The sequence below is a fragment of the Molothrus aeneus genome, chromosome 29 (genome assembly GCF_037042795.1).
Source record: "Molothrus aeneus isolate 106 chromosome 29, BPBGC_Maene_1.0, whole genome shotgun sequence".
In the NCBI taxonomy this organism is placed as follows: Eukaryota; Metazoa; Chordata; class Aves; order Passeriformes; family Icteridae; genus Molothrus; species Molothrus aeneus.
Genome location: NC_089674.1, coordinates 2,237,884 through 2,262,794, shown reverse-complemented (window position 1 = coordinate 2,262,794; position 24,911 = coordinate 2,237,884). Strand labels below are relative to the sequence as shown.

Here is a 24,911-nt window from a genome sequence, read left to right as displayed (position 1 = left end):
GGACAGGGCTGTGGGTGAGATCCAGCTTGTCCTGTGCTGTGTTTGGGGCAGAGCCTGGGGTCTGTGTGTGCCAGGCTCTGAACTGTCCAGAACTGACAGGGTGCAGTGCAAGAAGTGGGGCAGGATTGTATTTGGGTTTTCCTTAGACAAAGGAAGGAATGATTTTTGTGGTGGTGTTCACAGGGGTCCCAGGATGAGGGAAGAGATGGGAATCTTGATTCCATGTTTCAGGAGGCTGATTTATTATTTTATGATATATATTATATTAAAAGAAAATGGTATATTGAAACTATACTAAAAGAATTGAAGAAAGGATTTCATCAGAAGGCTTGAAAGGAATAGAAAGGAATAATCACAAAATTTTGTGACTGACCAGAGAGTCTGAGCCAGCTGGGCTGTGATTGGCCATTAATTAGAAACAACCACATGAGCCCAATCCCAGATGCACCTGTTGCATTCCACAGCAGCAGATAATCATTGTTTTTCTTTTCCTCTGAGGCTTCTCAGCAGAAAAATCCTGGCAAAGGGATTTTTCAGAAGATATCATAGCAACAAATGATGAATTTGACTCTATGTTTTTAGAAGGCTAATTTATTAGGATATGATATGATATTATAGAATATTATACTAAACTATACTGAAGAATACAGAAAGGATACAGACAGAAGGTTAAAAAGATAATAATGAAAACTCGTGATTCTTTCCAGAGCCCTGACACAGCTTGGCCCTGATTGGCCAAAGAGTCAAAACACTCAGACTAGAAATTTAATGAAACAATACTTGTTGGTAAACAATCTCCAAACACATTCTAAAGGAGTAAAACACAGGAGAAGCAAATCAGATAATTACTGGTTTTGGGTGGTTTTTTTTGTTTTGTTTTTGTTTTGTTTTGTTTTTTTCTGAGGCTTCTCAGTTTCCCAGGAGAAAAATCCTGAGCAAAGGGATTTTTTTTCCAAAATAATGTGAATCCCACAGGATGGGCCACCTCAGGGTCACCTATTTGGGATGCTCTGGAAGGGGCAGAGCTGTGTGTGGTCCGTGCCTGCCAGCCCTCCTTCTCCTGGGCTGCTCAGCCCAGATTTGGCCCAGAAGGAGGATTTGAGCAGTGACAGGGCTGGGGGACAGCTGCAGGAGTTGGGGACAAGCTGGTTTCCCTGGCAGGAGCCACGAGCCAAGGGAGTACGTGCGGAGCCAGCAGGGCTGCTCACAACGTGACTGCCTGGGGCTGGGGCTGGGGGAGAGCGCAGGAGGAGCAGGGAGAGCTCAGGAGGAGCAGGGAGAGCTCAGGAGGAGCAGGGAGCATTCAGGAGGAGCAGGGAGAGCTCAGGAGGAGCAGAGAGCATTCAGGAGGAGCAGGGAGAGCTCAGGAGGAGCAGAGAGCATTCAGGAGGAGCAGGGAGAGCTGCAGGAGGAGCAGGGAGAGCTGCCGGAGGAGCAGGGAGAGCTCAGGAGGAGCAGAGAGCATTCAGGAGGAGCAGGGAGAGCTCAGGAGGAGCAGAGAGCATTCAGGAGGAGCAGGGAGAGCTCAGGAGGAGCAGAGAGCATTCAGGTGGAGCAGGGAGAGCTGCAGGAGGAGCAGGGAGAGCTGCAGGAGGAGCAGAGAGCATTCAGGAGGAGCAGGGAGAGCTCAGGAGGAGCAGAGAGCATTCAGGAGGAGCAGGGAGAGCTCAGGAGGAGCAGAGAGCATTCAGGAGGAGCAGGGAGAGCTCAGGAGGAGCAGGGAGAGCTGCAGGGCAGGGGATGGGGATGGGGCTGGGAATGGGGATGGAGGAGAGCTCAGGAGGAGCAGAGAGAGCTGCAGGGCTGGGAATGGGGATGAGAATGGGGTTGGGGGAGAGCTGCAGGGAGAGCTGCAGGAATGGGGCTGGGGATGGGGGAGTGCTCAGGAGGAGCAGGGAGAGCTCAGGAGGGCTGGGAATGGGGCTGGGGATGGGAATGGGGATGAAAATGGGGCTGGGGGAGAGCTGCAGGAGGAGCAGGGAGAGCTGCAGGGCAGGGGATGGGAATGGGGGAGAGCTCAGCAAGAGCAGAGAGAGCTGCAGGAGGAGCAGGGAGAGCTCAGGAGGAGCAGGGAGAGCTCAGGAGGAGCAGGGAGAGCTGCAGGAAGAGCAGAGAGCATTCAGGAGGAGCAGGGAGAGCTGCAGGGCTGGGAATGGGGCTGGGGATGGGAATGGGGATGAGAATGGGGCTGGGGGAGAGCTGCAGGAGGAGCAGGGAGAGCTGCAGGAGGAGCAGGGAGAGCTCAGGAGGAGCAGGGAGAGCTGCAGGGCTGGGGATGGGAATGGGAATGGGGGAGAGCTGCAGGAGGAGCAGGGAGAGCTCAGGAGGAGCAGGGAGAGCTGCAGGGCTGGGGATGGGAATGGGAATGGGGGAGAGCTGCAGGAGGAGCAGGGAGAGCTCAGGAGGAGCAGGGAGAGCTGCAGGCACCGTGCTGGGCTTGGGGAGGGCTCCCTGGGGAGAGCCAGGGCTGCACTGAGGTTTTTTGCCAGGGCTGGGCAGCTGTGGGAGCCCCCAAGGATGGGGCTTGTGCTCTCTGCATCCTGTGTAATTGTTCCTGCTGCTGTTGGAATCAGTAGAAATGTAGAGGGGGAGAGGAACGAGGGGAAACCCAGCCCCTCCTGAGCTTGAGGAGGGACATTTCTGCTGCAAAAGATTTCCAAAACCAGCAGCTGAGCCTGCACCTCCTGCCTCCCAGTATGGCCCAGTTCCTCAGCTCTCAGGCTGGCTGTGGGAGGGGATGAGCACTCCTGGGTGCAGAAAATGAGGGAATCACAGAACTGGAGAAGCTGGCTGGGTGCTTCTTCTGCTTTTTGTGGGAAAACCGTTCTGAGCTATGGCCGCACGCTCCTTTCCTCCCCACCCTGGAGTTACCACGGCGTGGAGAGGCAGTTTGTGTGCTGGCTGCTTGGTATTCAAGGAGTAATTACTCATTGCTTGGGTTAGAAACCAGGATGGGCTCACGTCTGTGAGAACAGCAGCTGCCAAACCTTCTGCTGGGAAGGCAAAATGCACTTAAATAGTCCTTTTGCCCTGACTTTGAAGTCTGTTCTTCTATTCAGGGCTGTCTCAGGAAGGCTTCAAACAGCTGAGCAGCACAGCAAGTGTAATAAAGTTTTCTTTGGGGTCTGTTAAGGAGGTTTTCCTGGTTTCTAATGATGGGAAGGCCTGCCAGGCGCTGCCTCAGACTGTTCCCTGGCTGCACTCCAAGTACTCATCCACTGCATTTGTGTTTACTGATGCATTTTCTGGGGCATCAAGGCAAGGTCTACTTGGAGGGAGCTTTTTTTTTTTGCAGTCAGAGGAAGCATTTTTGCAGTCTCAGGGAGCACACAGACCCTCATGATTCATTTTCATGGCTTTTAGCATCCTGGGGATCAATTACGCCAACCACGAGCCATCAACTGAGTCAGGATTGTTGGCTCCATGTCCTGGATCAGTCCTGGGATCAGATATTTGCCTGATTCCCTGTTCCTCTGCCAGCCTGGCTCTGTTACCAGCACACATGAGCTGGTTGCAAATGCCTGGTGATAGGAAAATGTAAGAGCCGAAATGAGGGATGTGGGACTCCAGGTGGCTCTCCAAAATGCAGTTTATTCTATCCAAAATGCAGTTTATTCTATCCAAAATGCAGTTTATTCCATCCAAGAGGTTACAGCAGTCCAGGGTGGTGGGTGACAGAGCTGTGCCCACAGCTGTCAGCTCCAGCTGCAGGCAGGCCTGGACACCCTTTGGTTTAGGTTACAATGCATTCTATACTTTTCTTTTGGTTACAATGCATTATTTACTTTTCTTTTGGATACAATGCATTATTTACTTTCCTTTGCTGAGCATCTTCATACAGTAGAACCAATCTACACCTTAACTTTTATCTACAGCCTATCATAACTCCTGTAATTACCATATCCATGTTACTGTTCTCCAGTCACTCACAGTCAGTACATTACAGTTTAAGCTGGAAGTTGTTTTTCAGTTTTCTTGCAGTGGAAAATTCTGAGACCTTTTTTCTATTTGCCACATTTGCTGCCTTGTTTGCCTGTGCTCTCTCCCTGCTTGGTAAAAACATCTTCTTGTTTGGGGTGGGTTTATCCTTTGCTCTAAGCCATAAAACCCCTTCTAACTCACACACCCTTTGCTCCTTGGTTATCCAGTGAGGCTGGCTCAGCAATTCTTTTCTTCCATATCAAAACTTGCTTCCATCTCTATTCCTTCATCAGACTCTACATTCAAAAATCTTTCTGCCAAGCACACAAATCTGTGAGACTTTCCTGTCAAACTCTCATCCTTCCCAACAGGAAAAAGCTCTCCTGGGTGCTCAGGGGTGCGGGTCTGTGGGAGCAGGTGGTTGCTGTCCCCCTGCCAAACAGGGGGGATGCTGGAGGTGACTCTCACCTCTGTTCCAGGGCAGGGCTGGGGCAGGGACAGACAGATTCCCCTGGTGCAAGCTCTTCATCACCCAGGCTGCTCCTCCCAGCCAGGTTTTCAAACTGTCACGAACATCTTTTATGAAAAATCCTTTTGCTGGGATCTTTTCTCCTGAGAAGCTGAGAGGCCTCAGGAACAAACTGTAACCAATGGTTATCTGCTGCTGTGGAATGCAACAGGTGCATCTGGGATTGGTCTCATGTGGTTGTTTTTAATTAATGGCCAATCACAATCCAGCTGTGTCAGACTCTGGGCAGTCACAAGATTTTATTATCATTCTTTCTTTTCCTTGCTACCCTTCTGATGAAATCCTTTCTTCTATTCTTTTAGTATGGTTTTAGTATATAATATATATCATAAAATAATATAGTCTTAAATAATATAATATTTATATTATTTAAATAATATATGTCATATATTATAAATCATATATATATGACATATATTAAAATGTCATATAATATAATTATATATGTCATATATTATATATATGTATATATATATGACATATAATTATATATGTCATATATAATAAATCAGCCTTCTGAAACATGGAGTCAGATTCTCATCTCCTCCCTTGTCCTGGGACCCCTGCAAACACCACCACATTAAACCAGTTTGGTTTAGGAAGAGCATTGGTTCTGTTTTGCCCTTGGAGGGCCTGGTGGTGTCTCCCCAAAAGGTGCCTGTGAGGGCTGCAGGTACCAAGCACTCCCTGATGGGTGCTGGGCATCCCAGCATCCTGTCTTGAGGATTTTTCTCCCAGGAATCTGTGCAATTGTGCCTGGTTGAGGTGCAGGAAAAGCACCAGATGTTTTCCTCTTGTGCCTTGGCACAGCTGCACCACAAGCCTGGCTCTGGGTGCTCAGTGGGTGCAGCTTTCAGGGTGCCTGAGTAGATAAAGGATCTTTCCCATCCCTTGATGTCAAAGAAAAGATTAAACAGTAAAAGGATTGAGGGGAAAGGATTGGAGATTAAGTCATGGATCAGGATTTGTCATTAGAGGACGCTGACAGCAGTGTGGAGAGCCTGGTGTGACTACAGCAGGGTTTGTGCAGGTGGAGAGCAGCTGGTGCGGGGCAGCTTCCCCTGCCTGCTGCAGGCAGGAGCGTCCAGCCCTGCAGCCCCCAGATCCCTCCTGCAGCCAGACTCTGCTCCTTCACTGAGTGCACCTTCCCATTCCCTCCTCCCCGGGCCCTGCTGGCTCACATTTTGTGCTGCTGTCTCGTGCTGTGCATCCCTGAACTCTTCTCACTGATTTTTAACTCTGCCCAAGCGAGCAGTGACTCCCTTGTGGTGTGGCAGGAGGGAAGCTGAGCTGTGGGTCAGTGAATCCCCCATAAAATCCAACCCTAGAGCAGCTGTGGGGAGGGAACAGAAAGCCCTCTGGAGGGGAGTGCACTGCAGGTTGTCGCAGGCATCTTTTATGGAAAATCCTTTCCTTAGGGTTTTTCCTCCTGAGAAGCTGAGAGGCCTCAGGAACAAAATGTAACCAATGGTTATCTGCTGCTGTGGAATGCAACAGGTGCATCTGGGATTGGGCTCATGTGGTTGTTTCTCATTAATGGCCAATCACAGTCCAGCTGGCTCAGACTCTCTGTCCGAGCCACAAACCTTTGTCATCATTCTTTCCTATTCTATTCTTAGCTAGCCCTCTGATGAAATCCTTTCTTCTTTTAGTATAGTTTTAATATAATATATATCATAAAATAATAAATCAATCCTTCTGAAACACAGAGTCACATCCTCATCTCTTCCCCAATCCAAGAACCCCTGTGAACAGCCCCTGTCACACAGGTCAGGCTTTAACCATCTCCTTTTCTCTTTCCAGAGCCAGGTGGCCATGGTGACCTGCTGGTAGGGGAAGCCCGCTGGGACAGCTCGCCTGGGAAGCTCCCCAAAGATGAGGCTCAGCCAGAGATTGGAGCCCCTACAGCCAGCTTGGATGCTAAAACTGACCCTGACAACTCACCCCTGATGCAGCCCCTGGGCTGCCAGGCTGACCCTGGCCACTCTGCTGGGGAGCCTGTGCCCCATGTGGGCACTGCCACCATGCCAGCAGGGGACACTGGCACGGGGCTGCTGGAGCTGAGGGCTGATGATGCCCTGGGCCAGGAGCAGCTCGGGAAAGGGAAAACACTGGGGAGGAAAACAGATGAAGCCACAGAGGAGACCCAGCTTGAGCAGCACGAGAGGAGTGTGAGCCCCTGCCAGCTGCAGAGCTCTGCCCCAGCAGCCCCACAACGCCTCCCCCAGCCCGGGGAGCTGGGGGCAGACCCAGCTCTGGAGGCCCCAGGGCAGCTCCTGAAACCTGGGGCTGATTCTACAGAGGCCAAGGAGAGCGTGGAGGCCAAGCCAGCTTCACCCAGGAGGGGCAGCAGGATCCCAGCCAGCAAGCTGACACCCAGGAGACACAGAGAGTCCCCCAAGAGAGCAGCTGAGGATGCAGAGAGGGGTCCCACAGAGCCACCCTGGGGCTCCTCCCAGCTGGCTCCCGGCCTCAGCTCTCTCAGTGGCAGCTCTGTACTGCAAAATTCACCAGTTCTCCCCAAGGGCTCTTACCAGTTTGACCCCAGTAACTTTGACTCCATGGATCCATTCAAGCCCACCAAGACTCTTGCCAACAGTGACCCTGACTCCTGCTCCACTGCAGACAACAGCCTCAATGAAATCCTGGAATCTCAGACTCTGGAGCTGCAGGACGAGGCCCTGAAAGGCAGAGACTCCCCCAAGAAGCCCAAGTCACGCCTGATAACGTGAGTGCCAATGCCAGAGCTGGGGCTGCAGCCCCCCTGTGCTCCCCATGGGCAGGCAGAGCTGCACTGGTGGTGGTGATGGAGGTGGTGATGGAGGTGGTGATGGAGGTGGTGATGGTGATGATAATGGAGGACGTGATGGTTGTAGTGGTGGTGATGGAGGTGATGATGATGGAGGTGGTCATAGGGAGGTGATGAAGGAAGTGGTGATGGAGGTGGTGATGATGGTGATGGAGGTGGTGATGGTGATGATAATGGAGGATGTGATGGTGGTGGTGGTGGTGATGGAGGTGGTGATGATGGTGATGATAATGGAGGATGTGATGGTCATGGTGGTGATGATGGAGGTGGTGATGATGGTGGTGCTCCTGCCCTGGTGCCTCCTGAGCCAACCCCAGATCCTGCCATGCCCCTCACATTCTGCTGGTGGCTCAGTGTTGTCCCCCTGTGCCTGTCAGGGCACTGTGGGGGCAGAGGGACGGGAGTTCTGGAGCAGTGCCAGTGTCCTGAGTCCCAAGGGAAGGCTGGACTGGGACCTGCTTGCAGGGTCACCACTTTGGAAACCCCTTGGGGGTGCAGCTGGTGGCTCAGGGTGTAGATGTGGTGTCAGAGGAACCCGCAGGGGAGGCTGGAGCTGATGTGTTTGCTGGACTTGTGCTGGACCAAACACACCCTGGTGGATGCAGGTGTGGTCGGTCGGATGTAGCTGAGACATTTTGTGAGCTGCCACCAAGTTTCTGTTTTGTGTCAGAGAAAGAGAACAGGTTGGACAGGCAGTCTCTCACTCTGCTGTCGGATTCTCCAGTGTGAAAATTAGATGGGGGGTTTTAACAGTGAAAGAGAAAACCTCACAGGCAAAAATCAGGCTGTGCTGGATGGTTTTGTCCAGGAAATACTTTACAGAGAGTAGATAAAAAAGAGCTGGTGTTCCAATGTGTGGCTGTGGGTGAGCAGAGCCTGTGGAGAGGGGAAGCAGCAGGGAATTCTCTGCTCTCTCTGTGTCACCTTGGAGCAGCACAGGCAGCAGGGCACTGCCCTGGCAGTGGGGTTTGTGTTGGGATCTCACCCCACAGCAGGGCATTGGCAGTGGGGTTTGTGTGTGGATCTCATTGCCCTGGCACTGAGCTTTGTGTGTGGATCTCATTGCCCTGGCACTGAGCTTTGTGTTGGGATCTCACCCCACAGCAGGGCACTGCCCTGGCACTGAGGTTTGTGTTGAGATCTCATTGCCCTGGCACTGAGGTTTGTGCCTGGATCTCATTGCCCTGGCACTGAGGTTTGTGCCTGGATCTCTCTGCTCTGGCACTGAGGTTTGTGCCTGGATCTCTCTGCCCTGGCACTGAGGTTTGTGTGTGGATCTCATTGTCCTGGCACTGAGGTTTGTGTGTGGATCTCACCCCGCTGCCGTGGGCAGCACAGGCAGGATCAGAGTGTCCCATGTGTGTGTGTGCCTTCCCAAAGACTGAGCTAGGCAGCTCCCTGTGCTTCTCAGAGCAGAGTTAACATCCAGGTCTTTTCACACACTCTTCTTCAGGTCTTTTCACACACTCTTCTTCTCTCCATCTGTCTGTCTCTCTCCCTGTCCGTGCTTTGGTGCATCAGGACTACTGAGCAAGTGAAATTTCTCTGTTTTCTGTTGTAAGTACTCTCTCCTGTATTCCTTTTCTTTTCCTTTGCTGTTTTTGTCCTCTCTCTGGGTGTGTGCTGCCCCACTGGTCTCCATGGCATGCTGGCTCCTTCTGCCCTTTGACTTGTGCTCTCTGCTGTCTGGTTTGTGTGGTGGGGTCCCCAGGGTGGCCTGGCCTGGTGTGAGGGAGAAGAGGAGAGCTGAGCTGAGCTGAGCTGGGCTGAGTTTAGCTGAGCTGAGCTTAGCTGAGCTGCACTGGAGGCACACACCCGTGCTTGTCCTCGCAGCATGCCGCCTTACAGCATCTTCTGATGGTGGACAAATGCCCAAAACCTTCAGCTCATGGAGGGGCAGCAGGTTTTTGTGCAATCCAGAGCTGTTATCTTGGTGCTGGGGGGGAGCTCAAACCAGCTGCCAGGCGATGGGATAACCCTGGCACAGGAGAGGGTGCAGAAAAGAGGAGTTTGGCAAGTTTGTCTTGCTCGTGGCAGGGCATAAGGGAGAAAAGCAGTGCAGAGTGATTGTTCAGTGTGAGCCAGGTGTGCATGGCAGCGTGCAGAGCCAGCTCTGTGTGCCCCACGTTGCTCCTTGTGCTCCGCTGTGCTGGGCTGGGGGGGCTGGACACTGCCAGAGGCTGGGAGCAGCTCCATGAGCCTGGGAGCAGCCCCATGAGCCTGGGAGCAGCCCCATGGACTTGGGAGCAGCTCCATGAGCCTGGGAGCAGCTCCATGAGCCTGGGAGCAGCCCCATGGACTTGGGAGCAGCTCCATGAGCCTGGGAGCAGCTCCATGAACCAGGGAGCAGCCCCATGAGCCTGGGAGCAGCCCCATGAGCCTGGGAGCAGCCCCATGAGCCTGGGAGCAGCCCCATGAGCCTGGGAGCAGCCCCATGGACTTGGGAGCAGCTCCATGAGCCTGGGAGCAGCTCCATGGACCTGGGAGCAGCTCCATGAACTAGGGAGCAGCCCCATGAGCCTGGGAGCAGCCCCATGGACTTGGGAGCAGCTCCATGAGCCTGGGAGCAGCTCCATGAACCTGGGAGCAGCTCCATGAGCCTGGGAGCAGCTCCATGAACCAGGGAGCAGCTCCATGAGCCTGGGAGCAGCCCCATGGACTTGGGAGCAGCTCCATGGACCTGGGAGCAGCTCCATGGACCTGGGAGCAGCTCCATGAGCCTGGGAGCAGCTCCATGAACCAGGGATCAACTCCATGAGCCAGGGAGCAGCTCCATGAGCCTGGGAGCAGCTCCCTGCAGTGCTGCTGGAGCCTTTGCCTGTGCCTGGAGGCTGGGGTGCCTCCCCTGCAGGGGCTGTCACAGGAGCTGTTCCAGCTCAGCAAGCGTCTCCTGGGGGGTCAGACGTGCCCATGAGGCTGGGAGGTCCCTGAGTGTGGAGTGTGAGGGGTGAGATGCGGGAGAAGAGCTCCTGCTGTCCCACCCACGTTCCCCCTGGGGCCGTGGGGATGCGGCTGTGCCTGCAGCCCTGCACAGGTGGCTCTGGATGGGTGCCTTCAGGGACGTGGGATGGAGTTCCAGGGACAACCTCCTCCCTGAAGGGCAAGGAGACCACCTGCAAGACCTCCTTGGGCTAAAGATCCCACCTGAGGGGCCCCTCTCCTGGGGGCAGCGTTCGTGCCGCACGGAGCGTTTGTTTGGGGCACAGCACCCTGCCTGACTCACCTGAGAGATGGGGATGCTGTGGAGAAGTCCCAGGCAAGCTTCCAGCTGCAGGGAGAGGCCATGAGACAGCCTGGACATGGTTCTTCCTGCAGAAAGTCGACTTGCACCGAAGCCTGGGGTGCCACGGTGCTGGGCACGCAGGGCGAGGGAGATCCTTCTGTGCCAGCTCCTTGTGCAATCCAGAGCTGTTATCTTGGTGTTATCTCTCTCCCCATCGGCCTCTTGGGGTCCTTGCTCGGCTCCTTACCTTCCTCAGGAATAAACACCTCACAGACAAACCCAACTTGTGTGTAGTTGTGTCTTTTGTTTGCCTGTTCCTTCTGTCCCTCCCAGAAGCCGCTCTGCCTCGGTGTTTGACTGGTGAGTGGGGTGCTGGCACGCCGTGGGTGCAAGGCTGGTGCTGGGACTGCCTCCCCCTGCTTGGGCTGTCTGGCACTCACCCCACATCCCCCTCGCTGCCCCTGAACCCCCCTGAGCTGCTGCTCCTCTCTCCTGCAGGAGTGGATGCAAGGTGAAGCAGCACGAGGCACAGCAGCCCCTGATCCTGGACATCAGTGCTCAGGTAGGGGGGTGAGACCCCAGAGCTCTGGGCTGGGCACAGGGGGCTGGGGAGAGCTGGGCTGGCTGAGCTTCAGGCTGGCATCTTCCCTGTGGGCAGTTCCTGGTGGGAAGGTGTTGGGGAAGGTGAAACAGGAAAGCCTTATAAATATGATTGCCTGGCTAAAGATTCTGAGAATATGGAAACTATAAGTGAGATTGAAATGAAAGCAGCTTTGAGATGCCTCAGTTACTGAACAACTGGAAAACAATGGTGTGGCTGGCTGAAGGTGATCCCCTTTTGATGGAACAACACCCTCTGCCTGCAGACAGCTCCAAGGGGCAGAGCAGACCCTGCCAGCTTGGCAGAAGGGGCCCAAAGAGGAGTTTGTAGGGTTTAAAATGGAACACAGTATGGTGATGTAGTGATTCTTATAGGCTGTATGTAAATGCTCTAGGATTTGTATCTTGTACTGGATTGGTTAGTGAGAATGAGAATATTCAACACAGAAGAAGATTTATGGTATTGGAACGGGAACCTCGCTCTCTTACCCCTTTTACTCTCTCACCCTCTCATCCTCTCTCCCCCTCTCTTCTCTCAGTCCTGCTCTGAGCTGTGCCTGGCAGCTCCCAGCAGGGCCCTGCCCTTGGCCCTTTGCAATAAACCCCAAATTCCCCACCTGGCTGCAGAGATCCCTGCTCTCCATCCATCCCCACCATCCTGCCCCCATTGCTCCTACAGGAAGGGAGGGAGGAGCAGCTCACCTGTGGATTTTAAGCTTTCCATGCTATCTGTGCAGTATCAGCTGCCCACCTGGTGGCCTGACCCCTGCAGATCTTGCCTGACTGCGTGTTTTGGTCCTGCAGGAGGAAGGAGTGTTGATCTCAGAGATCCCAGACATTACACACCGGGATGGACGTGCCACTGATGAGGAGAAGTTGGCCTCCACCAGCTCCACGCAGAAACCAGCGGGGCTGGAGAAGAAGGCTGAGGCAGAAGATGACCTGGAGTACTTTGAGTGCTCCAACGTGCCTGTGTCCTCAGGGAAGCACAGAGCAGAGGCAGGTGAGGAGCCCCCTGCTTGCCTTCAGCTCTGGGAATGTGCTGTGGGAGCCTCTGGCAAGGAACTGGTGCTGCAGCCTCACCAGAGTTTGTTTGCACTGACAGGGCTAAAGGCTGCTGCAGGTTCTCATGGAGCCTCCCATTGCTTCCCTGCATTGTTTCCAGCATGGAAAACGATGGTCCAGGCTGTGTTTATTTAGATTTTGTGTACAGAGCACTCTCCCTGCGATGCTGCAGAGGGATGTGGCTCAGGCATGAGGTTCCCCCCCACCAGTGCTCACTGCTGAGCAGAGCAATTGCTCACTCAGAGCATCCTGCCCTGACTCCTGGGCTGCAGGGGCCCTGCTTAGAGCAGAGCTGCCAGGACCTGGCGTCCTGGCACAGGACTGTGCTCGATGGAGATCTCAGTAATGCCCACACAGACCCAATTATTGCTCCTGGTGGAATTCTGCCATCAGTTTCCCACGTAATTAGCCTCTCTGCCCAAGCCATTACAAAATAATTAAAAGCCAGGCAACATGACATTTAATCAATAGCCAAGCCCTAGGTGCAAGCAGGGGAAATCACCACGGGGGGGTTGCAGGCTCCCCTCTGCAGGAGCCCATTAATCATTTCTGCTGAGGGCTGTGCTGGGCTGCCAGCTCCACGGAGAATGGTCCTTTGTCCTCAGGGGAGGAAAATCTGACAGTCAGGGGAGAGGCTGGAGGGTTGATTTATTATTGCTGCTGCTCCCAGAGGCCAGGCAGGTGCAGGGGCTGGGTGCTCTCTGCAGGGATGGGGTGGGAGCTGTGGGTGCAGCTGCTGGCACTGGGAGAAATGGAGGGAAGCTTGGGAAGAGGGCAGTGTCACATTACCTGTTCCTCTGCAGGCTGAGCTCTCTAAACACACTGTTAGCACATGAATTGTGGCTGCACTTGTGGGAGTGTGGCCCAGAAATTACCCCTGAACTGTGGATTGTGTCAGCAGTTGTGGCCCAGAAATTACCCCTGAATTGTGGATTGTGTCAGCAGTTGTGGCCCAGAAATTACCCCTGAACTGTGGATTGTGTCAGCAGTTGTGGCCCAGAAATTACCCCTGAATTGTGGATTGTGTCAGCAGTTGTGGCCCAGAAATTACCCCTCATGCTATGTGAAGCAGCACCTGCAGGTCAGGGTGTCCCTCAGGTCAGGGTGTCCCCAGATTGGGGTGTCCCTCCTATGAGGCAGTGTCCCAGGTCAGGGTGTCCCTCCTGTGAGACAGTGTCCCCTCAGTGTCCCCTAGGTTGGGGTGTCCCCCTATGAAGCAGAGTCCCAGGCTCGGGTGTCCCTGCTGTGAGGCAGAATGTCCTGTAAGACAGAGTGTCCCCAGGTCAGGGTGTCCCTCAAGTCAGGGTGTCCCTCCTGTGAGACACAGTGTCCCCAGATTGGGGTGTCCCCAGGTCAGGGTGTCCCCAGCTCGTGGTGTCCCACACTTTGTAGATGGGGGAGATCTTTTTTGTCTCCTCCCTGCTGTTCAGAGCAGCAGGGGCCGTGTGTCAGGTCCTTTGGAGGGTGTTAGGGCTGGTGCTGGGGCTGAGCCTTGCCCCCAGTTTGTCCCTGTGGCTGCAGCCCTGGGCAGGGCACAGGAGGGGGGCTTTGGGAGAGGAAGGCAGGGGACAATGGGGGTACAACCCCCCCAGGCCTTGCAGAGGCACCCAGAATGGCACCAGGAGGGTGCCAGGATCTCTGTGTGAGCATCTCCCATTCCAGAGCTCTCCTGGAGCACCAGGGATGAGGGGTGCTGGTGCTCTGCGGTGGTCTGAGCAGCTGCTGAGGCGCAAAACGTCCTGTCCCAGCCCTGGGGACATGGGCATGGCTGAACTGCCACCCCACGGTGGGACATGGGCACGGCTGAACTGCCACCACATGGTGGGACATGGGCACAGGTTGAACTGCCACCACATGGTGGGACATGGGCACGGCTGAACTGCCACCATACGGTGGGACATGGGCACAGCTGAACTGCCACCACATGGTGGGACATGGGCACAGGTTGAATTGCCACCACACGGTGGGACATGGGCACGGCTGAATTGCCACCACACGGTGGGACATGGGCACAGCTGAATTGCCACCACATGGTGGGACATGGGCACAGCTGAATTGCCACCACATGGTGGGACATGGGCACAGCTGAATTGCCACCACATGGTGGGACATGGGCACAGGTTGAACTGCCACCACACGGTGGGACATGGGCACAGGTTGAACTGCCACCACACGGTGGGACATGGGCACAGGTTGAACTGCCACCACACGGTGGGACATGGGCACAGGTTGAATTGCCACCACATGGTGGGACATGGGCACAGCTGAATTGCCACCACATGGTGGTCCCAGCCCTGGGGACATGGGCACAGCTGAACTGCCACCAGAGGGGAGTGTTGGTTCTCACTCCAGGAGTGCTGGAAGGCTGGCAGGGTGCACCTTGTGGCACCTGGGGACAGGGTTTAATGGTGATCTTGGCAGTGCTGGGGTCTCCATGCTCTTAGAGAGCTTTTCCAACCAAAATGATGCCAGCAAGGAGCTGGGGGCAAAGATGCCTTAGGGAGGGGAAGCTCAGGGGATGGGGAGGCTCAGAGGGACCCTCCTCTGTCTCAGAAAATCTGTGTGTGCCCCAGGGTGCTGTTTGCAAATCAATTAAAGGTTGTGTTTCGTTGTCTTTAGGTTTTGAAAAGGAGATCTGCAAGCAGATGGAAAAAGGAGGGCCTGGCATCTTCCCTGTGAGTGCCTCTCGCTTTCTCCTTTCTGAAATGAGTTTCTCTGGGAGGTAAAATTCCTGACAAGCCCACGCAGGGACTTGATAAAAATAGCAGAGATTTCCCAGCAGGCCTGGAGGAGCCTGGCAGAGACAGATCCCTCCTGGGTGGGCGAGTGGAGGGAGGGAGGGAGGGAGGGAGGGAGGGAGGGGACAGGCAGGACAGTGCTGGGGACAGGGAGGGAGGGAGGGATGGGTGCTAGGGACAGGAGCAGGGCTGGGGACAGGGAGAGAGGGGACAGGAGCAGGGCTGGGGACAGACAGGAGCAGGGCTGGGGACAGGAGCAGGGCTGGGGATGGACAGGAGCAGGGTTGGGGACAGGAGCAGGGCTGGGGACAGGGAGAGCTAGGGCTGGGGACAGGGAGAGAGGGGACAGGAGCAGGGCTGGGGACAGGAGCAGGGCTGGGGACAGGAGCAGGGCTGGGGATGGACAGGAGCAGGGCTGGGGATGGACAGGAGCAGGGCTGGGGACAGGCAGGAGCAGGGCTGGGGACAGGCAGGAGCAGGGCTGGGGACAGGAGCAGGGCTGGGGACAGGGAGAGAGGGGACAGGAGCAGGGCTGGGGATGGACAGGCAGAGCCAGGGCTGCCCTGGGCAGTGGCTGAAGGACAGGGAGGGCAGAGCAGGCTGTGGGCAGCTGCCAGCACAGTTTGGGTCTCACATGGAGTGCCCAGGGCTGGCTCTGGTGCCCCTTGGTGCTGGAGGGACCCTCAGGGCCCTGCCCTCTGTCAGCAGAGGTGGGAAGAGCACAGGAGCCCTGCTCTGCAGCCACCCTGCCCCTGGCAGCCCCACCGTGCTGGCACAGCCCTGCCATGGCCTGAGGAGCCCCAAGGGACACCCTGTGCCAGCCCCAAAGCTGCTTGAGCTGACAAGCAGATGACAATGGGATTAGCAATATCAGCAAAAGCAAGCCCTGGGAGTCAGATTTAGCTGTGCTGAGCCCCACAAGGACATGGGCAAAGTGAGCTCTCGTTTGGTGCCCTGAGAGCCTGGGCAGGCTGTGGTCCTGCAGGCGGCTGCTGTCACCCCAAGGTACCTGCAGGAGCTCAGGTGTGCAGCAGCTCTTGGGAGGCTGAACCTCCTCAGTGCTGGGGTGCCTGGCCCCAAACCTGCCCCAGGGGTGGCTCCCACCTCTGCCATGGCCACAGGGAGCTCGAGCTGAGCAGCTGAAGCACCAGGGGGTGGAGAGGGGAGGGGAGAAGTGCTCCAGTGCTCTGGTTTCCACACTGTGAGGAGCAGGCTGCCTCCTCCCTCCCCTTCCTCCTTCCTCCCTTCTCTATTTCTGGCAGCCCCTTCTCAGGGAGATGCTGCAGGGCTGTCACTGCTCTGGGTGGGGAAAGGAGGGACAGGCAGGGCCAGCAGCTGGGGCTGAGCCTTGCCCCCAGTTTGTCCCAGTGGCTGCAGCAGTGTAGCCGTGATATTTTCTGAAAAGTCCTTTCCTTAGGATTTATTCTCCTGAGAAGCTGAGAGGCCTCAGGAACAAAATGTAACCAATGGTTATCTGCTGCTGTGGAATGCAACAGGTGGATCTGGGATTGGTCTCATGTGGATGTTTCTAATTAATGGCCAATCACAGCCCAGCTGGCTCAGACTCTCTGTATCTTGTGTCTGAGACACAAGCCTTTGTTATCATTCTTATTCTATTCTTAGCCAGCCTGCTGATGAAATCCTTTCTCCTATTCTTTTAGTATAGTTTTAATATAATATATATCATAAAATAATAAATCAGCCTTCTGAAACATGGAGTCAGATCCTCGTCTCCTCCCTCATCCTCAGACCCCTCTGAACACGCTCACAGCAGCACTGGGGCACAGGCAGGGCACAGGAGGGGCTTTGGGAGAGGAAGGCAGGGGACAATGGGGGTACAACCCCCCCAGGCCTTGTAGAGACACCCAGAATGGCACCAGGAGGGTGCCAGGATCTCTGTGTGAGCATCTCCCATTCCAGAGCTCTCCTGGAGCACCAGGGATGAGTGGGGCTGTCCCTTGCACCCCTGTTCTGAGTTCTGCTTCCCCCACAGCCTCCTTGGCCATTTGGGTGGGCAGCAAAGCCCAGGAAATGTCCCTGCAGCTGCCAGCAGCAATCTGAGCTGCACTGCTGTCCCCTCCAGGCTGGGAGGGCCTGGAGACAGACAGACAGACAGACCCTTGCAGACCATCCCTGCCTGTGGCTCACAGCCAGCAGAGACCCTCCAGGCTGGGGATATTTTTAAACCAGCCATGGGATAGGGGAAGTTGGATGTGCTTGGGGCTGGGTCTTTTCCTTCTGAAATGGTCCTTAGGGTTTCCCTTTTGGGATGTTGCCTCCCTGGGGCAGCTCGTGGCTCCTTTTGCCTGCTCCTGGCACCTCCCAGCAGCTCTGCCAGGGCTCTGGGCTCTGTGTGTGCAGGAAGGGAAAATGCAGATGCTGATAAAGCAGGGGTGGGGTGGGTGAAAAGAGCCCCCTCCCCAACATCCCATCCCTGGGTGATTCCCCCAGGACAACCCCGGGCTGTGCTCCATGGACAAGTGCCCCAGCGTGAGCAGCAGTGAGAGTCCCTTGGCTGGCATCTGCCTCAGCGAGTCTGAGAAGGCAGCTGTGCTCACACTCATCAGAGAGGAGGTAAAGCTCTGGGCCTGTCCCCTGGGGCTGCCCTCGTGTCCCCTGGGGCTGCCCCTCGTGTCCCTGTCCCCTGGGCTGTCCCTTGCTCATCAGAGACCAGGTAACAGCCCTGTCCCTGTCCCCTGGGCTGTCCCTTGGAGGTAACAGCCCTGTCCCTGTCCCCCGGGCTGTCCCTTGGAGGTAACAGCCCTGTCCCTGTCCCCTGGGCTGTCCCTTGGAGGTAACAGCCCTGTCCCTGTCCCTGGGGCTCACCCCAGGGCAGCAGGGGCAGCTCTGCTCTGCCCAGGATGGGGGATCTGATCCCCTGCGTGGGACAGAGAGGGGACACCCCCCAGAGCACATCCCAAGGGTCCTGTGCCTGCTGCCCCCAGATCATCACCAAGGAGATCGAGGCCAACGAGTGGAAGAAGAAATACGAGGAGAGCAGGCAGGAAGTGCTGGAGATGAGGTGAGAGCTGTTCCCTGAGGGGGCATCAGGGGTGGCACAGCTCAGCCTCACCAGGCTGGGGTGGCTTGGCAGAGACTTCTCTTAGTGCTGTGTCAGTGTCAGATTTTCTGGAAAAATCCCTTCACCAGGATTTCTTTTCCTGGGAAGTTGAGAAACCTCAGAGAGAAATGAAAACAATAATTATCTTATTTGCTTCTCCTCTGTTTGGCTGCTTTGGAATGTGGCTGGAGATTGTTTACCAACAGGTGGTTGTTTGATTGGTTTCATGTGAATTGTTTTTAGTTAATGACCAATCACTATCAGCTGTGTCAGACTCTGAGGAGTCAGTCATGAGTTTTTATCATTGTTGTTAAGCCTTCTGTCTGTATCCTTTCTTGATTCTTTAGTATAGTTTTAGTATAGCATAATATAATATAATGTAGTATAATGTAATATAATGTAATGTAATGTAATATAATATAATATAATATAATATAATATAATATAATATAATATAATATAATATAATATAATATAATATAATATAATATAATATAATATAATATAATATAATATAATGTAATGTAATGTAATGTAATGTAATATATGATATGATATAATATATGATATGATATAACATAATATAGTATAATGTATAATGTAGTATAATATAATATATATAATGCAGTATAATATAGTGTAATATATAATATAATATAATATAATGTAATATAATGTAATATAATATAATATAATATATCAGCCTTCTGAGAACATGGAGTCAGATTCTCAATTCCTCCTTCATCATGGGGACCTCACAAACTCAACATCAGTGTTCTCTTAGTGCTGGTGCTGTGTCCTGCTCGTTCCTTTGCTGCAATAAAATAGAAATAAATAGAAATAAAATTGAAATAAAATCTCATGGGCTGTGCCAGCCCCAGTGGCAGAGGAGGGCTTTGGTCTGAAGCAGCACTGATGGGTGGTGCAGCCCCAACATCTGGGCCCTGTAACTGTGGTCCTGTGGGGTGCAGTGGTGCCAGGGCCAGCAGGGCCTCCATGGGGCAGGAGCTGGAGGTGCATGTCCCCACAGTCAGTGGCCTCTCACCTGTTTGTTTTTTCTCTTCCTTCTAGGAAAATCGTGGCTGAGTATGAGAAGACCATTGCCCAGATGATAGGTAAGGTGCTGTCAGCTGGCCAGGTGTGCAGGGCAGGGAGCTGGCTGCCACAGCTGTCCCCACCCAGTCACTGTGTCCCTGTTGTTTGTTCTCCATGCCAGAGGATGAGCAGAGGACAAACATGACATCTCAGAAGAACCTGCAGCAGCTCACAATGGAAAAGGACCAGGCTCTGGCAGACCTGAACTCAGTGGAGAGGTCCCTGTCGGATCTGTTCAGGAGATATGAAAACCTGAAGGGCGTCCTGGAAGGATTTAAGAAGGTCCTTACCTTGGTTTGCCCTTTCTCCCTGCAGCTCTGGTCCCTGGCCCCAGGATTCCTGGGCAGTCACACTCCATATTTCTATGCTGCTGAATGTAAAGCAGAAATTGGGTTTGTTAAAAACCTTTTTTCTTACATTCAGAACAATAACTATCATCCTGTCAGAGCAATGTCTTTGTGCCCATTGCAGATGGATTTACTTACTTTTCCAGAATGAAGAAGCTCTGAAGAAATGTGCTCAAGATTATCTGACCCGTGTCAAGCAGGAAGAGCAGCGGTATCAGGCCCTGAAGGTCCACGCAGAAGAAAAATTAGACAAGTAAGGTCATGCATGAGATTGCTGGGTGCTTCCAGACCTTGTAGGGAAGCAGCTTCATTTGCTCTCCAGAGGCTGGAAGGCAGGAGCTGAATGATATGAAAAGCTGCATTTTACAACCTCAGGCTCAAGTGTCTCTAAGCAAGGCAGAGCAAATCCCTGAATGCACTCTCTGATCTCTGCTTATTTATTTTTTAATGGAGAACCTGAGGTGCACAGTCTATTTATGGCCACTTAACCAAGTTCCCATCTGTCCGAGTGCTCGTGTTTGTGGTACAGCAGGAGCTCAGCAGCATGTGTAACCCTGAGTGGGGTGGGTGGTGAGGGGGTTTAGCTTGGCCCTGAAGGAGCAGAGCTTCACACTTTATTTTATGGTGGTAATGTGCGTGCAGATGGGAACACCAGCCCACATCTTGCCACCCTTCTAGAATTCCAGGACTGACCGACAGTGCTGGGAGGGGCCAGGAAAGGGAAGGAACAGGTGACTGACACACCTGGGAGGGAGTTATCAGGAGAGGGAGCCGGCTTTCTGAGGTAAACCCTGGCGTCACAAGGCAGCAGTGGTGCCCCCTGAGCGGCCCCTGGCCCCCTGTGTCCCCCAGAGCCAACGAGGAGATCGCCCAGGTGCGCACCAAGGCCAAGGCGGAGAGCGCGGCGCTGCACGCGGGGCTGCGCAAGGAGCAGATGAAGGTGGAGTCCCTGGAGAGAACCCTGCAGCAGAAGGTAACACACACCTGCCCCTGCCTCTCTGCAGCCCTGCCAGCAGCTCCTGCTGCTGCCCTGAGCATCCTCTTGATGCCAGAGGTGTCCTCCAGATCTTTGGTCCAGAAGGTGTTTGGTTTTTGGGATTTTTTTGTTGTTGTTTTTTTTTTTGTGTTCTGGCATCCAGATTTTTGGGATTTTTGTTTGTTTTTCTGTGGTTTGGCATCCAGGTTTTTGGTCCAGAAGGTGTTTGGTTTTTGGGATTTTTTTTTTGTTGTTTTTTTTTTTGTGTTCTGGCATCCAGATTTTTGGGATTTTTGTTTGTTTTTCTGTGGTTTGGCATCCAGGTTTTTGGTCCAGAAGGTGTTTGGTTTTTGGGATATTTTGGGGGGGGTTTTTTGTGTTTTGTGGGGTTGGTTTGGATTTTTTTGGGGGCAGAATGGGCATTGCTGGCTTATGTGGGCCTGTTTGCAGAGGTGTGGGCTGGGGCTGGCTTGCTGCAGATCTGGAATGAGGAAGGGTGAGCACAGGGCTCTGCACAATGCCTGGATGCACAGAGGAGCTGTTTCAGGGTCACATATAGGACCTGGCTGCCCTTTCCCACACGTGCTTGATGCCAGATGGGCCCTGCTGTTGGTCCCCAAGATGTGCTTTTCTTCCAGAACCAGGAGATTGAGGAGCTGACCAAGATCTGCGACGAGCTGATAGCGAAACTGGGAAAGTCAGACTGAGCTCAGCACCCCCTGCTCGCCCAGCACTCTGCACTTGGCTGCTTCTCTCGTGACCTTGAGCACCTTGCCTTAGCCCTGGGTTCCCTGCAGGAAAGCTCTCGTGTCCAGCTGCCCCTTGGCTGCCAGACCTGTGGCTCCTGAGCAGGGCTGCTCCCCTCACTGTCCCTGTCTGCTTCCCACAGCTCCAGGCTGGGATCCCTGCAGTCAGCCTGGGCATCATCCTGGGCTCAGCCTGTGCTCAGCATGGGAATCATCCTGGGCTCAGCATGGGCATCATCCTGGGCTCAGCATGGGCATCATCCTGGGCTCAGCCTGGGCTCAGCCTGGGAATCATCCTGGGCTCAGCATGGGCATCATCCTGGGCTCAGCATGGGCATCATCCTGGGCTCAGCCTGGGCTCAGCCTGGGAATCATCCTGGGCTCAGCCTGGGAATCCTGGGAATCATCCTGGGCTCAGCCTGAGAGTCCTGGGCTCAGCCTGGGAATCCTGGGCTCATCCTGGGCTCAGCTTGGGAATCATCCTGAGCTCATCCTGGGCATCATCCTGAGCTCAGCCTGAGCTCAGCCTGGGAATCATCCTGGGCATCATCCTGAGCTCAGCCTGGGAATTCTGTGTGTTCCTCCCAGGGTGTGCTGCCCTGTCCCTCTGCACCTCTCAGGTGGGAGGTGACGCCCTGGGCTCTGTCCCCCTTGGTTGGGCTGGGTCTAGCTGTGTCCCCACTGCACTCTCTTGTCACTGATTGTCCCTCATGGGCTCAGCAGAACAGGTCCAGCCACTGGTGGGTCCTGCCCTGGGACGTGGGGGTGGCAGGGGGGACCTGCTGGCTCCTGCCCTGGGTTTGGCTGGTCTCTGGTTTGTGGGTGAAGCACAGCACAGCCTCTCCCTGTCCCTGGCTGTGCCAGCCTCAGAGGAAGGGAGCTGACATCTCTGCATTCGTGCACTTTATGAGCATTTATGGGCACTTGGGCTCTCTGCTCACACTCCTTCCAGTCAGGCACAACTCGTTCCCCCCAGAGCAGCCACAGAACCTGCAGCACCTTCAGCCCTCTCCAGGGAGAGTGCAGGGCAGGGCAGGCAGGAGGTTTCTGCCCCAAGAGGTGTTTGAGAAGCAGGGGTTGTTCTGGAGAGCTGGGACTGCCTGTCCATCCTCCCTCCCTGTGCCCTGGCCCCTGCAGGGCCCTGTCTGTGACTCCCTGGGCCATGCTGAGACCAGGGCTCCCCTTCAGAGGCTGCAGGAGGAAGGAACTGAACCCTGATGTGCCTCGTGGGTGCTGCAGTAGCTGCAGTGGTGGAGGATTCTCTGCCTTGAATGGTTAGGTGTGAAATAAGGGAAATATTTGCAGTTAGGACTGTTTCCTGCCCAGCCTGTTGAACACTTTCACAAACCTTTTTGCTGCTACCTTTTTGTAACAGAATTGAGCTCTTTTCCTTCTATTTTCTAATTCCCCATGTCGAGCATGCAGAGCAAACACCTGTTTAAGCCAGAGCCATACACTTGATTATATTTTATTAGTTATATAATATATAGAGAGTTTATTCTACACTTTAGCAAAGGTGTCAGCAGCCTGCCCCAGCACACAGCTCCCCAGTTCTCCACGTTCCTCCTTGTTCTCCATGCCCCCAGTTCTCCCAGTGACAGACTGGTCACAGAAGCCAGTGGCTGACACCACTCAAAGCAGTGCACCCGTTGCTTGTGCTGGATATTCACCCTTTGCACAGTTGAAAGAAAAGAAAAACCCTTTTTTCCCCCTTTCTTTTTAACCCCCTTGACCTCCCCACATGTCCCTTCCTGGGCTGGTGATAAAGCTTCAGTCCTATGATCCACAAGGACTATTTCTGTTCCCCTTTGGGAGTCTGTGCAGGTAAAGCAAACCCCTGAGACGCTGAGATTTCTGGGGCAGATGGCTTTTTTCTCTTGAGGAAGCAGAGTGCAGCATTGCATCCCCCCTCAGAGCTGCTGACAGAGGGCTGCTGTCCGGTTTGGGGCCCTGGGGCACTGCCCTGCCTGCCCCCAGCAGCACCCACAGTGTGGTGTGAGGCTGCTGCAGGACCGTGGCAGCCCCCAGCCCTCTGCTTTGCTCAGGGCTGTGATCCTCATGTGCTGTCCTGGCCCAAGGTGAGGTCAGTCTCTGCTTGGGGCGTGTTTCTGACCCTTGGAGCTGATGGATCATTGCAGAAATTCAGATTTCACCGCTTCCCCAGAGCCCTGAGCTGCACACAGCAGTCACTGTGGGCTGTCTGCAAAGCAGGGCTGCACTGTGGTGCCCCACAGGACACAGCCCTCCATCCCTCCTGTCCCCAGTGCCACCCAGTCCTGCTGTGCCACCTCCCCTCACCCGTCCTGTGCACCCCAGCCTGGGCAAAGAAGATTCCTAAGGAATGATTTATTAACTATAATATGGTTATAGCTCCAGATATGGATATAAATACATGCATAATGGCTGCGGTGATGTAAAACAGAAGGTGTTTGCCAGCAGGCAGGGCGGCTGCACCTCCAGGTGATGGGATGGTGTCAGGGAATGGCACAGGGAATGGCACAGGGAATGGCACAGGGAATGGCAGGTCCCTGTGTGTGCTGTCACAGCTGGGTGTGTGTTTGTCCTCTGTTCCTTGCAGTAGGCTTTAAATGCCCTTGTGGCAGCAGCAGGCCCTGCCCCTGCTGCTGTGTTGCTGTTTGCAGTGTGTGTTTGCCAGCAGATCTGTCTGTAACCAAGTGCCAACCAGTGACCCCCAACTACTGATCCCCTCCCCTGTCCCTCCGGTGTGGCCTCCCCCAGGCAGGAACTTCCTCTGCATTGGCTCCCACCCCTCTGCTTCCAGCCATGTGTGTAACTGCCATTGCCATTGGTTTTATATGTATGATAATTTCCCTTTTATATGTCAGGTAAATATTTGTAAGAGTTATACTCACACAAATGAGATTATTATAATGATTACTAATATATTTTTTTCCATGTTTCATTGCCTGAGTAAAAACTGTGTTTATCACTCTTGAAAGCTTTCTTGGTGTTTGTGAGGTTGGTGAAGAGTTTTGGGAGGAGTTGGTTTGGTTTTACTTTCCAGGATGGGCTTCATTCTGCCTTGTCTTTATTAATGTGGTTTATATGGTTATTATTTGGTTTCAAGTAAGCACAGTTATCATCTGTTCCTGCAATCTGCGTTTCTGAGCTCTGAGATTCAGACCTGGGATGACTTTTCTGGCCCCATGGCTCCCAGCACACTGTGATGGTCCTAAGCATGGGCTGTTTTCTGACTTGTCTTTATTAATGTGGTTTAATGTGGTTTCAAATAAGCACAGTTATCATCTCTTCCTGCAATCTGCATTTCTGAGCTCTGAGATTCAGACCTGGGATGACTTTTCTGGCCCTGTGGCTCCCAGCACACTGTGATGGTCCTAAGCCATGGCAGTGAGCTCAGGCAGCAGGAAAAGCTGAGGCAGCAGCAGGATGCCAGGCAGGAGAATCCTTGTCCTAATCCCTGCACTGACCCTGACAACCCTTCTGTGCCCTTGGCTAAATCCTGCTGGAGCCTGGGGAATGGTTCCACCGGGCTCCCAGGGGTTTTCTGCTGTTCTCTTGCACTTCTCCTTTGGTGCCTTTGGTGGGTTGGAAAACCTGGAGGGGTTTTCTCCAACTTGTGACAAGAAAGGGGCTGTTCTCTGATGGAGCAGCTGGGCCTGATCAAGACCTTTGAAAGCCTTGATCAGGTCAAGAAGGTTTCCAGAGCAGGATATGGAGCAGAGCCCAGCCCATCCACAGCACCAGAGTGGTGCCATCACCCAGCACCACTAAAAATCCTTGTCCTAATCCCTGCACTGACCCTGACAACCCTCTGTGCCC

General features: G+C 54.0%; 1 protein-coding gene across 2 annotated transcripts in view; it reads left to right on the top strand.

The window, feature by feature from the left end:
- The window catches only part of TACC1 (transforming acidic coiled-coil containing protein 1), a 28,047-nt gene extending 3,978 nt beyond the window's left edge, over positions 1–24,069 (top strand). Inside the window, exons 3-14 of one of the 2 annotated variants that reach the window (XM_066567454.1) lie at positions 6,254–7,178; positions 8,781–8,816; positions 10,981–11,044; positions 11,887–12,085; positions 14,767–14,822; positions 17,337–17,459; positions 17,831–17,907; positions 19,018–19,061; positions 19,163–19,323; positions 19,535–19,641; positions 20,241–20,361; positions 21,003–24,069. In XM_066567454.1, coding sequence (XP_066423551.1) covers positions 6,254–7,178; positions 8,781–8,816; positions 10,981–11,044; positions 11,887–12,085; positions 14,767–14,822; positions 17,337–17,459; positions 17,831–17,907; positions 19,018–19,061; positions 19,163–19,323; positions 19,535–19,641; positions 20,241–20,361; positions 21,003–21,071 — 1,982 coding nt within the window. In that variant the 3' untranslated portion in view covers positions 21,072–24,069. The remainder of the gene's footprint in view (positions 1–6,253; positions 7,179–8,780; positions 8,817–10,980; positions 11,045–11,886; positions 12,086–14,766; positions 14,823–17,336; positions 17,460–17,830; positions 17,908–19,017; positions 19,062–19,162; positions 19,324–19,534; positions 19,642–20,240; positions 20,362–21,002) is intronic. The other variant, XM_066567455.1, reaches the window with a different exon arrangement.
- The last annotated feature ends 842 nt before the right edge of the window (positions 24,070–24,911 follow it).